The sequence below is a fragment of the Hippocampus zosterae genome, chromosome 16 (assembly GCF_025434085.1).
Source record: "Hippocampus zosterae strain Florida chromosome 16, ASM2543408v3, whole genome shotgun sequence".
NCBI classification, from domain to species: Eukaryota; Metazoa; Chordata; class Actinopteri; order Syngnathiformes; family Syngnathidae; genus Hippocampus; species Hippocampus zosterae.
The window spans coordinates 4,237,474-4,252,004 of NC_067466.1; the positions used below are offsets into that span (position 1 = coordinate 4,237,474).

General features: G+C 42.0%; 1 protein-coding gene across 1 annotated transcript in view; it reads right to left on the reverse strand.

Annotated features, from left to right (window-relative positions):
• The window catches only part of pknox2 (pbx/knotted 1 homeobox 2), a 135,789-nt gene that overhangs the window by 14,297 nt on the left and 106,961 nt on the right, over positions 1-14,531 (reverse strand). Inside the window, exons 6-13 of the mRNA XM_052047667.1 lie at positions 11,593-11,778; positions 11,347-11,482; positions 10,275-10,372; positions 7,762-7,881; positions 7,582-7,658; positions 6,674-6,852; positions 2,869-3,136; positions 72-123 (exon numbers count right to left, since the gene is read on the reverse strand). Of these exons, the coding sequence (XP_051903627.1) occupies positions 72-123; positions 2,869-3,136; positions 6,674-6,852; positions 7,582-7,658; positions 7,762-7,881; positions 10,275-10,372; positions 11,347-11,482; positions 11,593-11,778 (1,116 nt within the window). The remainder of the gene's footprint in view (positions 1-71; positions 124-2,868; positions 3,137-6,673; positions 6,853-7,581; positions 7,659-7,761; positions 7,882-10,274; positions 10,373-11,346; positions 11,483-11,592; positions 11,779-14,531) is intronic.

The following is a 14,531-nucleotide window of genomic DNA, read 5'->3' on the forward strand; positions in this document are numbered from 1 at the left end:
CTGGTTTTGACCAGCGCTTTATGTTACCACTTTGTCGGTGCGATTATTAGCATTAAACCTATTTTTGTTACGGAGACCTTGTTTACATCTACGTTTTTGGGCTCCAGACTTAATTTGTGACAACTGCAAGCAGAACTTATCGAGTGTGATTAATGTTGTTAAGGGTGTTTCCTTCATTTGTGTTCCCTTCTCAAGATGCTGTACTTTTTTTGCAGAGATGTTTTCTGAGAAATGTTCCTTTTTTTTTAGATGGGTGACTGGAGTGGGGGTTAGACCAGGTGATGTCCATCTCTGTGAACTGTGGGCTTGTGAAGTCCTTTTGAGATTTTTGGGTGAATAAGTGCTTTTTAAATACACTAAACATGGAAGTGATTCAAACTGCATACTATATGCAGTTTGAGTGAGGTGGAGCAAGGTGCTAACTAAAAAGAGAGATTAAAGGATGCCATCGCCACCGAGTGTGGTTGTGAATGCAACAACCCTTCACACCAAATCACTTATTTCTTATGAAGGAAAACTTGCTGAAATATGATGACAGGAGTGGAAACGTAGTCATTAATTGAAAGACCTCTGATGTCAAGCTGGCGGTCCGGTGTTTAAATGGTTAGTGCAGGCATGTCCAAAGTCCGGCCCGCGGTCGAATTTCATCCGGCCCTCGGCCCCTGTCATAAAATCAGTGCTGTCTGGCCCGCAGGTTGGGCGCAATGGAACATGTGTTGCATTGACTGAGGTCTCGTAGACTGGTGAGTGATGTTTTATAGAATACTGCTTCCCTCTAGTGGCTAAATGAGTAATAGCATTCACTAAATGAGTAATAGCATTTAGACACTAGAGGGCAGTAGCACTCTATGAGACATCACTCACGAGTTAACAAGACATCACTCCGTGTTTATATTGACTGATAAGTCATATTTCAAATGATCCTTGCAGTTGTGGATATGTGTATTGCTTGTTCATTTCCCTGTTGTTCGAGTCAAAGGTTTAGTGACTATTGAAAAGTCATGGTGATACATTTTATGTTTCAAATCAATAAATTTGCACTCAGGAGACTTCTGTTTAAGAAAAAGTCAAGTGAATAAGCAGTTGCATGTGATATACCTGTTTCAAATGAACCAAAAGAAATTCTTAAGATTGTTGAAATTAAAATAAAAATGGAAATGTGAAACAGACTGTCTTACTAAAATTTGTTGAACAATATTGTTCAATGTAAAGAATGTCAGCCAAGGTCGGCCCCCCGACATTTTACCACATAAAATTTGGCCCCCTTGGCCAAAAGTTTGGACACCCCTGGGTTAGTGCATCGGCCTCACAGTGCAGAGGTGCAGGGTTCGATTCTGGCTCCGGCCTTCCTGTGTGGGGTTTGCATGTTTGTTTGCCTGACTGGGTTTTGTTCGGGCACTCCGGTTTCCTCCCACGTTCCAAATACAGTGAGGATAAACGCATGAGAAAATGGGATGGATGGATGGACGAATGCTAACTACAGTACTTAATTTGTAATACTGCTTGCAGATAAAAGAAAATACTGTACATCGTCCACATCTGTCCAGTTACATATTTTAATTATTAAAATTGGTCTATTGAAACACAGTAGATTATGACAAGAAGTGTACAAATGAAATATAAATATTCCCCCTTTGTCTATCACTTGCGCTGGAAGATTGAGTTTTAAAAAAGCAGTTGAGAAAATAATATTAATGAGCAACAGATTTCACAGTCACCACTCAACATTAAATATAACACTTTTTTTAGACACCTTCACAATCCAAATTAGTGAATCCCTTTTTGTAGTTGAGTACAAAAACAGAACTAAACGAAAGCCCTATACCAGTCTCTTCAAAATCCTTCACATAAAACTGAATTCACGGCAGACTTTTCTTCCACGACTTGCTCAGTCCTTCATCTTCATCAAAATGATTTTCTTTCGATGAAAAGTCCGTCCGGAGATGACCATGGCTTATTCAGTCGGAGATTCCAAATTCCTCGACTGATTGTGTGATTCCAACTGACGTGGGAAAAAGTTTGCGGGGGGTTGGTAACTTTTGCCATCCTCCACTTTTGGAACAGCAACATACAAGAATCACCTAAAAGAGTGAAGCAGATCTCGAAGGAAACTGCACACAGCCATCATTGTCATGTTGCTTGAGCTTATCTTCTGAGCCTCAAAAGAAAACAAACTAATGAAAGCAAAAAATAAAATAAAATCTGCAAACCTTCACCCATCAAGACACTTGCCTACTACATTAGATTTGCTTAGGGAGAACCGAATATTCAACGATCATGCTTAAAAGGCTTTCGGCAAGCTCGAATATGTTGAAGTGGAAGAAAAAATGCTCAGTTTTGTTCGACCTGAGAATCTGGAAGATTTTAATAGGGATGAAGAAGGATTGTGCAGATATTTCAAAAGCATGCCCTCATCTCCTCTCACTTTTTGACAAAGCCTTGCTTTTGCAAAGTGATGTAATTACAGTTGGTAACCGCATTTCGACGAGCTAAATTGTTGGGACGGCTGGCATTTCGAAAACTTGTTGGTGTGCTTTGAGAGGAAATTTAGAGTCGGCTGACCTATCAGGTTCTCTGGAGCATAAAATTCTTATTTGTTTATGACAAGCATTCTATGTAGTAACTGTACTTTATAAATCCCACTCCAGTCAAGTCAAATTGTTAGCTGTGTTTTCATATAATTTTTTGTAAGGGCCATGATGTCCTATTTTCTTCCACAGTTTCTCAATCGAAGCAGCCCTGATTGATTTGCATGCCGTCAAATGCATATTAAATATGGCAACGGTGCCATATTGGGTTGGAATCGGAAATTCGCCGTGTCGATGGGCCAAATGAGGTCAACGTCTTTGTGTCTCTCTCCACTCCGACTATTCCAGTTCCTCTCTGTGCTCTATGCTCACATCTCTTCTTCCCGCTCCTGCACTGGGCATCGGCCTCCCCGTATTGTTTTCATTCTCTCCGTCCTCTTCTTCCTCCTCATCTTCCATTCCTTCCTCTTCCTCCTCCTCTTCATCATCATTTTCATCCTCGTCGTCTGTGCCATCCATGGAGTCATCAGCTCCAAGCATGGCTTGCTGCATAGCCAGAGTGGCAGAGTCCGATGATAGCGACTGGAGACTGTCCAGGCTAAGTGGATCTGAGAGTCGGCAGAAAGCAGAATTATTCGCCATTAGGGGTGGAACAAAAAACAACAGAATTGGGAAATTGGTTTTGAGTTCACTGAACTGAATCCTGACATTTTAAAATGACTAGTCCTTAAATCATATCGAACCCTATTTATCCATCCATTTTCTAATCCGCTTTATCCTCACAAGAGTCGCGAGGGGTGCTAGAGCCTCTCCCAGTTGTCTTGGGGCAGTTGGCGGGGGACACCCTGAATTGGTTGCCAGCCAATCGCAGGGCACACATTGACGGACAACCATTCACGCTCACAATCATACCTAGGGACAATTTAGAGCACAGGTGTCCAACTCAAATCAAGCAAATGTCAAAAGCAAATCAACTTTTCCAGAATGCTTGCTGAAGTCTGAAACAACATTTAACATTGTTAGATGTAATCCATCATTACTGAGAGATATTGCAAGCATGATAGATATCATTACGTACTTGTTGCATTAATGTAAACAATGGTTGAACTACCCATTATTCTTGACTTCTGATTTCAAAACAAGTTATCCACCAAGGAAACCGTGACTACAATGTGGCCCGCTCAGGGAAACCGTTACTACAATGTGACCCACTCCAAAAATGAGAACAACACCCCTGATTTAGAGTGTTCTATTAGGCTGCCATGCGTGTTTTTGGAATGCGGAAGGAAACCAGAGTACCCAGAGAAAACCTATGCAGGCACGGGGAGAACATTCAAACACAGGAAGGCCAGAGCCGAAATCGAACCCTGCACTGTGAGGCCGACGTGCTAACCAGTCGACCAGCGTGCCACCAACCCTATTTGTCGAGGTACGTATCAGAATGTCTTTTAGTGGAGAGATTAGTGCACATTCTTATTATCTATCAATCAACCCATCATATACAGTATATCGTTGATCTTTCCTACGGTTGGGTGCTGAGGCCTCTCCCAATAGACTTCAAGCAATATGAGGCGTACACCCTAGACTGGCTGCTAGCCAATCACAGAGCACTATTATTAGGATCACTGTGAGAATCATGTTCTTTGATTTCTCCAGTGCCTTCAACACCATCCAGCCCAATTTGCTGGGAGGCAAACTGCAGAATGCCGGAGTGGACCACCATCTCACAGCATGGATCATAGACTACCTCACAAATCGGCCGCAGTACGTGAGATTGCAGAGCTGTGAGTCGGACCGGCTTCTCTGCAGCACTGGAGCGCCGCAGGGGACTGTTCTGGCTCCATTCCTGTTCATCCTCTACACCTCGGACTTCAGACACGACACTCCAAACTGCCACCTTCAGAAGTTCTCCGATGACTCTGCGATTGTTGGCCTCATTACAGAAGGGGACGATCGGGAGTACAGGGGACTGACAAAGGACTTTGTGGACTGGTGCCAGCAGAATCTCCTCCAGATCAACCCTAGGAAAACTAAGGAGTTGGTTGTGGATTTCTGTAGGAAAAAGTCCTCACCAGCACCGATGAACATCCAGGGTATGGATATAGAGAGGGTGACCTCCTACAAGTACCTTGATGTTCTTCTGAACGACAAACTGGACTGGTCTACAAACACGGACACCCTGATTAGGAAAGGACAGAGCCGACTCTTCCTACTCAGGAAACTGAGGTCTTTTGGGGTTCAGGGGTCACTCCTTAAGACGTTCTATAACTCGGTGGTGGCCTCGGCCATTCATTATGGCATTGTCTGCTGGTCAGGCAGCATCTCAGCCCGGGACAGAAAGAGACTGGAGCGACTGGTCAGGAAGGCCAGTTCTGTCCTGGTTTGCTCCCTTGACACTCTGGAGGAGGTGGGCAACAGAAGGATGCTAACTAAGCTAAAAGCTATGATGGCCAGTCCCTCCCACCCCCTCCAGCCCGCCCTGACAGCACTTGGTAGCTCCTTCAGCCAGAGACTGTTACACCCGCGCTGCAAGAAGGAGAGATACCGACGCTCGTTCCTACCGACTGCTGTAAGGCTGATGAATAAAAAATAACAATCATAATAATAATAATAATTAAATTATGTGAAGGAAAATTGTAAATAGTACTGTGATTTATCCATTGTGTTCATATTGTATTTAATTGAAAGATGTTTGTTGTTTTTTTTTTCTCTTTCTCCTTTCTTCTTTCTACATACATTCTTGCTGCTGGAGGCTGTAAATTTCCCCAGTGTGGGACGAATAAAGGATATCTTATCTTATCTTATCAGGATGATTATTATGTCGCTGATGGTTTAGCGGTAAACTCGCGTGACTTCTGAGCGGGCAATGTGGGATCGGTTTCCGCTCAGTGATGATGTAGGTGTGAATAGATTTTTGTCTCTATAAGTGCCCTGCGATTGACTAATAACCAGTCCGGGGTGTAGTCTGCCTTCAGATGGGATAGATTCCCCCGCGATCCTGTTCAGGAAATGCGGGGTTGGAAATTAGATGGATTTAAGATGATTATTATTCATATATTCAGCCATTTTCTACACGGCTTATCTTGCAAGGAGCATGAGCCTATGCCAGTTGACTTTGGGCAAGAGGCAGACTTCACCCTGGACTGGTCGTTAGTCAGTGTTCTTTCACCCTTTCAGGGACAGTGGTTACTACAGTGGGCAGCTACCATGTTATCAGGTTACAAGGTGCATGAAAGGGTTAAAAAAGGTTTGTTTGGTTAAGTTTATTCCCCCCCACCTCATGGACATTTTTTCGAGTTATTATTATACTAACGGTTGAAATAATGGATGGATGGCAGTTTTACTGTCTCTCAGACATCCTTTCCCCAAGACGGTTAGCTTCTTGCATCTAAACCAGGGGTGGGCAATTATTTTTTGCATAGGGCCACATGAGAACCAGAAAATATTATGGAGGGCCGGATCAAAAGGGTGAACTAAATTCGACATAATATTAATTGGATTTCTTTATTTAAAAAGCAGTATTTTGCATTTTTTGGCACGTTTTTCAGACTTTAAGAGTACATTATTCCATCGTATCGAACGGGATTTGCTTGACTTGGCGCTACTGCGGGCTTCCGTATCGTCTCCCCCTTCCTCCCAATGCTCTGCAACTTCAAGTAACTGTGCCACCTAGCGTTGAAATGCCTGTCATTACAAGTCCAAATTAAATGAATGCAGTCATTGACATCGAACCTTAATTGTGTACCAACCTTTGGAGGGCCGGATTAAAAAGACCAATGTGCCGGATTCGGCCCGAGCGCCGTAGTTTGCCCACATACATGATTAAATATCTTTCTTTTTTGTGTGTGTGTACAACACATTTAAGTCATACCGTGGCTAGACTTGGAATTGAAGTGCATTTATATTTGATGAAAATCAAGGAATATACTTTAATAAATCAGTGTTATTTAACCATTTCATCTACCCTGTAACCTGATAACACGAGAAGCTGCTAATGGTAGCTAAATCTAGCTAATGTAGGAATAATCTTGGGTCTTAACTGCATGTCTTCTACATACAGTATACATGAAGTCACAGTGTCTTGCATGGGAAAATGGAAAATGTCTGAATGCATATGTCATTGAAAGTATTTGATGATACTGTACCGTCTGAATTATTTCCCGTTTGAGATCTGTGCGTTTGCAAAACTCCAGCCACAATGGAATCGGGCCAGAAACGCTGGGTGGGACGATGCTGGGACTTCATCTTCTTTGCTTTAGGAGCTGGGTCAGGGTTACTGGCATCCAGCATAGGCTGGAGGATACGGCGGCGAGCATTGATGAACCTGAAAACAGAGATGGAAAATGAAGTTGATGCCTTCAATTAAACAGACATATTTTGGAAATGTGGCGTGAATTCCACTTAAGCATGAGAGGAACATGGAAACACACCACACATGAGGGCTTGAACTCCTGCAAGACTCAAAATACACGGTTTCGCATCACAGAATGTGAGTCAAAATTTGTATTTTCTGGCTAATCAAAACACATTGAATAGCAAAACAGAAAATCTTCTCAAAAAGCTTCGCTAGGCTGGACGCACGCACGTTAATGTGGCAACAACGTGTCTATGCCACCTATGCACGGCTAGTACAAAGTCGAGGCAGGCTTGGTTCTTATACCACACCAGCTAAGGAGCAATGAGCTACAGCTTGCTAGTTAGTGCAGCTGAATACGTTGCTATGCAAAGAAAAAAAGTGATCTTGAGTTTTTTCAGAAATGTCACAGCTATAAATATTGAGGCATGATCAAATCTGGACTGCACAAGCCATTATTGGTCACATTTAAAAACAACGAAAAAGGAAATATCTCAAAAACCGGATGTGCTAGGAAAAAAAAGTCAATGCGTGTTTAAAATCAGGGTCAAAAATACGTTTGGAGATATCGCAAGCCTTTGCTGATTAAAATTTGCTGTTCATAGGCGTTATTAGTAGACAATACATAAGACAACCAGAAGATGGCATTATAGGGTAAATCAACTGTTCCCACAACGGCGCAGGTCAAGAACATCTTACCAGTTATTCACTTGCAAAAGTGTCAAGCTTGTTTGTGCTGCAATTTGCCTTTTCTCGTCCTCTGTGGGATACGGGTGCTAGTGGGAGAACAGAACACAGCATTTGGCATCAATAATTGTGTTTTGCCACCCCTCAGCACATGTTATTGTACATGCCATTTAGCCATTATTTCTGCCTTACCATAAGATGCTGAAAGAGCCATGAGCGCATGATGTTAGTGGCTTGTTTGGGAAGGACCCCCCTTTTATTCCTTGATTTTTTGTCTTCGCTGTCCAATAGGGCTGACAGATCGACATTTAACTGTGGCAGAAGAGTCAAAGAATATTGACAAAAGGTAGTAAGAGAAAGGTACAAGCAAATTGGATGCATGGACTTAATGTTACCACGGTAACACAAGGAGGCAACCCAGTCATCTTTTTTTTCCTGTGACAATGGTAGAAACACATCTTCAAGTGTCACCATGGTAACTGAGTTTGAGAAATAATGCTTCTTCCCTCAACATGGAAAAAACATTTTTAGGTGTCCTGGAAAGCATGATGTAAGTGTCATTCATTATTATGTCTAAATTTAAAAAATCCCCATCTTTCACTCTGTGGAGATAATATAGTGTTTCTGTAACTTTCAGAACTATCAGAAGGTCAGAGGTTCAGGATTTATTGTTCAATTTTGAAGCTGGAACATGCCAACTGCAATTATTGTGCACATTTAACTTAGATGATTTAAAAATATATATTCATTCATTCATTCATCTTCCGAGCCGCTTGATCCTCACGAGGGTCGCGGGGGGCGCTGGAGCCTATCCCAGCTGTCTTCGGGCAGTAGGCGGGGGACACCCTGAATCGGTTGCCAGCCAATCGCAGGGCTGGCAACCGCCTGCCTGCCATGCATGTTTTTTGGAATGTGGGAGGAAACCGGAGCACCCGGAGAAAATCCATGCAGGCCCGGGGAGAACATGTAAACTCCACACAGGGAGGCCGGAACTGGAATCGAACCTGGTACCTCTGCACTATGAAGCCGACGTGCTAACCACTGGACTACCGGGCCGCCCTATATATTTTATGCAATATATATATAAATATAATAAAACAAAAAAAGGAAAAAAACTGATGTGTGTGTGTGTATATATATAACAATCATTCCTTGGAGCACATTGTATTGTTCATTCATTGTTCATCTGATTTGTGCAGTGAGAAAATTGATTGTCAAGTGGTCTTCAACTCTTAACAGTGAATTTGCAGTTTGAAGAAAAACAAAACTGTTGGGCATCCATGTTGGGGTGTAAGAATTCGTTGTGGCATCTGTGGGTCGAAAAAATACAGAAATGTAGAAAGAAGGATAATACATTCTTCTTTTAAAGCCATCCCTTTTCTACCACCTGTTTTGTTCTGAATCACACATGATCACCTAAAAATTAACATAACAGATCTAACCTGAGTATATACAAATTAAACAGGTTTTCCCTGTTCAAAACTGCACTAGTGAAAGGACACTTCGATTCTCTCTTCTTTCATCTCAAACTGCGTCTGAGGGCAAAGTGGTTAGGATTGCACGACAGTCCGTGTTATGTGTTGTGTTTACTATTTTACCTTATGTTAATGCTTTGTTAAGCGCTTTGTTACAGCTGCAGCTGTTGTGGAAAAGCGCTATATAAATCAGGATGTATTGTATTAACATTCCTTTTTACATTTCCTTTTTGTCCTTGAATGCACGCTCGGGCCAGCCAATCATAAACCTCTTTTCATGTTCAGCTGAGGGTGGGACAATGAGTGAGACGTGCGCGAAGAAAACGGAGGAGAAAGAGAATGCAGAACACATTCGATAGATAAAGAGCCAAGAGACAAGTCATCCCTTGTCATTTGGAAGTATTTTGGATTTAAAAAGAAAAAAGTGGGTTTTAAACCAGGGCAGAGCATTGTGCAGGCCGAGCTCACATCTGTAATAATCATGACAAAACACACCAGTACAACATATAATGTTCCACCACATGACGACACAACTACATTTCTCGTGCATCGAGCAACATTGTAAACTGTGAGAGGTCCTTTCTGGAACTAGAAAAGATTCCCCCATAATCAACTATGGGGAGTGGTCTCTGTGTGGGACCCTTGTGGTTAATTATGAGGGGGTGGAGCCTAATAGATCTTAATTTAGTCAAAAACAAAATATTTAACCCACACATTCATTCATTCATTCATCTTCCTAACCGCTTGATCCTCACTAGGGTCGCGGGGGGTGCTGGAGCCTATCCCAGCTGTCTCCGGGCAGTAGGCGGGGGACACCCTGAATCTTATTTATCTACTTTTTGTCTTCTACTTTCTCCCTTTCATAATTTTGCTGCTGTAAATTGGGAATTTCTCCATTGTGAGACAAATAAAGGTTTTCTTATTTACTGTACAGTCGACACCTGCTGTTCGGTGGGGAGACTGACGGAGCTAGCCCACGAAATGGGGAAAATCCACGGATAAATAAGATTAAAATGCACGGTGGAAGGCTGATTTTAAGTATCACAGAAAAACCAAACAAACAAACCCCCCCCCCCCCCCCCCCCCCAGAATACCGTAGGTGAATTTGCGGGTGCCGATCTCACCGCTCTATAAATTCTTTGCATTTCCTATCATACATCAAATTTTTGAGGGGGGGATGTCATCATGGGATTGAGAAAGTATACATCCGGGTGTGCTGTGCTGCTTTACCTGCGAGTTCTGGATCTGAATAGTTCCCGGTGCCAGTGCCTGCGTTAACACTTGTCCTTGTGATGTCACCATAGCAACCGGCTGATACAGCGTCCCACCTAACATGAGAAATGACTGTCATGAGAATCTATTAGTTTCAGCAGACTGACACATCCGAGTCCCTCACAACCTGTGGAGTCTTAGCACATAAAAGTAAATAAAAAGCATGACAACCAACAGCAATGACTGCTGAATTAAGGTTGTGAAGAAAGAACCGTTTTCTGCTGCTGGCCTAATTAGCCTTGATCAAGACAATTTCCACAGTCAGTTTGAGCGCTTCAATGTCTCATGATCAAAAGATGACAGATTGATTCATTTGAGGTTGAAAGACATTTCCAGAGGGCAAGATTAACATTTCACTGTACACGGTTGACATAAGAAGGGTCTGCCAGACTTGCACCCTGTGAAGGATAATAACCACTCTTACTAAACCTAACAATGTGTGAACATGGACCATTTGATGAAGTTGAACCTACGTATAAGCCAATCAATTATACCAATTACAAATTTATTTGATCTTTAATCATTTTTTGTAATCTGAAAATTAATTAAAACTCCTTTAAGAATATTTATCACACTGATGTCTAGTATTATTTACTGTAACACTATTTCATGGAGGCATGCACCTTTGTTCTCCATCGATTTTCCAATCTGCTTATCCTCACAAGGGTTGCGGGGGGTGCCGGAACCTATCCCAGCTGCCTTCGGGCAGTAGGCAGGGGGACACTCTGAACCGGTTGCCAGCCAATCGCAGGGCACACGCATACGAACAACCACTCTCACACACACACCTAGTGAGAATTTAGTGTTCAATCAGCCTGCCATGCATGTTTTTGGAATGTGGGAGGAAACCGGGGCACCCGGAGAAAACCCATGCGGGCCCGGGATGAACATGCAAACTCCACAGAGTGAGGCCGGAGCTGGAATTGAACCCAGTACCTCTGCGCTGTGAGTTCGACGTGCTAACCACTGGCCCACCTGTGTTCTCATCAGCTCCAAATTCTTCATTAGATGTGGATACACAAATTCTTACCCGATACCACTTGAGAGTTGATGGTCGTCATAGAAACACTGCCCTGCTGCAAACCCCCACTGGGTGCCACAATCCCTGCAGGGTTGACAGGGTTGGACATAGAGGTCATGGACGGAGCGGAGGTCTGATTTAGTTCCTGGGGTATCATACAGAAACACAATACGTACCAAGAAGACTTAAAATAACGAAAACAAGCAGGGGTAATATACATAATACGATAAGAGCTGTCCAAAGTGTGAAACTGACCTGCTGCATGCTGAGATTGGTGTGCGTAGGAGAATACGGTCCCCCCAGGTCGTTACGGAGGAGGTTGTCACTGTGCATCTTGGTTTTGAGGCAGGTGATGTATCGGTTGCAGAAATCCTTACAGAGTTCATTGACCTTCTCGAGCTCCAATAAGTGGATCCGCAACACTTGAATAGCTTTAACCATCTGAAGTTAATAAAAGCATATGATCAAAATATAAATACCATATTTTCTGCACGATAAGGTACTCTGGATTATAAGGTGCACCTTCAATGAATGTCCTATTTTAAAACTGTTTTCATATATAGGGTGCACTGCAGAATATGGTGCATAGAATAAAAGTGACAAGGAAAAAGAATACAATACAATACAACACAGCTTTATTTATATCGAGACTTCACAACCACTGCAGCTGTGACTGTGAGAACTGGCCACAAACACGGACATGAAACATATAAATACAAATTGTATGACAAAACGTTAAATGAAAGACAAAAGTTATGAAGATAATTGAAAAGGCACACAAGCCTTGTGCTCCTACATTGCCCACTTTACGGTGTTATATACAGCAGCACTGTATGCTCTCACTGGATGGTACTGTTCTCTAAATGGACACTGTTTCAATATTTCAAAAGGCAGAATTATATCAGCAAGTTTTTGTCGCTGTTTAGCTTTCACGTTTCTTGGCTTTAGCCTTTGCCTCTCAAGATAGGAAAATTTAGCACAGAGCAGTCATAACGCATAATGAATGTCAGGGGAGTGGGGAGCAATTAGAATTAGTTTTAGGCTTAACCCTTTCTGGGACAGCGGTTACTGTACTACAGTGGACAGGTTATCAGGTTATCCTTATTTGTGCATGAAAGGGTTCAATAGGTGGAGTATTTAACATGTTGAAATTTGATATCTTTGTGTCAACGATGCCATGATCCTGTTTTTGTCTCATCTCTTTCTAAACTTCTGTCTGAAAGAATCAGTTTCTGTGTTTGTTCTATTGTTAGTTGTATTGGATTGTGTCGTTAGGAATTTTCCCCCATTGCGCTTTTATATCCTCCTGTGTTTGTTTTTTTTCCCTGCGGTTGTGGTTTATTTCCTTTGTTTTCCGCTTTATTTTTTTAAATAGATGTTTTCAGTTGGTTTGTCCTTTTCGGCAACTAGCTCCTCTCGTGTTTCAGGCGTTCAACTGTGTTTTCTTTTACCTGCTTTCCGTAGGTCTCCATGTGAACCTTTTGCTGATATAGTTTTTCGTTTCCTGTATTTTTTTTTCATGCTCACACTACACATGCTCCCAGGGTTAAATAAAATTATTGTTTGGTTGTTGTATTTTGAGATGTCTCTGCTATTTATTGTCGGTCTCTAATCTGTGTGCATGATCTTAAGAATCAGAAAAAAAAATGTTAGACCAGTTTGAGGAGAGGGCAAAATTTTGAGATAAATGTCAAATAAACGACTACAAAATATTGGTAAAACCTAAATGCATTGCAACGGTAGTTGTAATCCGTTTAGTATTCAGAAAAACACAAAATGGAAATACAATTTTGATGATGCAAGTCAAGAGACAATTCTTATTTGAAATACTGTGTCAAATTTGTATTAGTAAAGAATCAACAATCAGCACTAAGGAAGTAAAACAAAATAATTCTGACATTCTCACACATATTCACACCTATAGACACAATTTATTTCTGTCAGGAAACCAAAGACGCATATTTTTGAGACCTACAAGAGCGATGTGTTCACCACTACGACATGTCCGATTCTTCAATCAAATATTCCGTCTTTTGTTCTCATCAGCCATTGTCTCAGCATCAACGACATTGATATTCTTCGCACCGTCAGACACACTACAATAAACCCCTTCAAAATTAAGGCCAACAGAATGGACAGAAATGCGCTTGACAAAGGAGAAAATTCAGCTAATTAAATTCGGTGAGTTTTATAACAAGACAGACTTTTGCTCCCATCGCAACCGGTCAGGCCCAATGTGACATTACCACGGGAAGGAAAAATGAGTGGCCCCTGGGAGGGATGCTTGTACTCTGTGCCTCATAAAACACACAGATGCAGGGTTAATTGACTGTTCAATCCTCATCGGCATACTGTCATAAAGTTTTGTATCCGTCTTTGTTTCAAGGGAGATAAAAACCTTGTAATTCACAAAAATTCAACCACAAGAGTCCACTTATCATTAAAATTCAGAAAATTGCATGCACTGAGAAATTGATAGACACTTAATATTCAAACGGGTGTAATTTATGTTGAGCACCGTGATAGTGTCATCTTGGGTCGACTGTTTGGCTAACATTAATTGATCCATCCATGTTGTACAGTACCTAGCTTGTGCTTCAACATTCATGGGAGGCAATAATAATAAATAATGTAAAATTATGTGGTGAAAGAAAAGGAGCTTTTAATGTAACAGTGATGCCTCCTTCACAAAACACGTCGCCCGTCATTCATCCAAAATCTCCGTCATACATTCTCACCATCACGACGCACATATTTCTGCAAACTACTGCTACACTCTTCTGCTATGCTAAAGCTATCCATGTACCGTATTTTCCGCACTATAATACACACCTAAAAGCATTCAATTTTATCAAAAGCTGACAGTGCGCCTTTCTATTGCGTTTTTGTTGAATCTCAGTTTTCTTCATAAGTTTTGTCTTTCATTTTTTATTTTGTAATGCCATTTGTATTTATATGTTTCATGTACCTCTCCGTGAGCCGTCACCTTACCGTGGTGGAGGGGTTTGTGTGTCCCAATGATCCTAGGAGCTAAGTTGTCTGGGGCTTTATGCCCCTGGCAGGGTCACCCATGGCAAACAGGTCATAGGTGAGGGACCAGACAAAGCACGGCTCACAAAGCCCCTTATGACAAATAAAATCGATGGTACCCAGTTTCCCTTGCCCGGACGCGGGTCACCGGGGCCCCCCTCTGG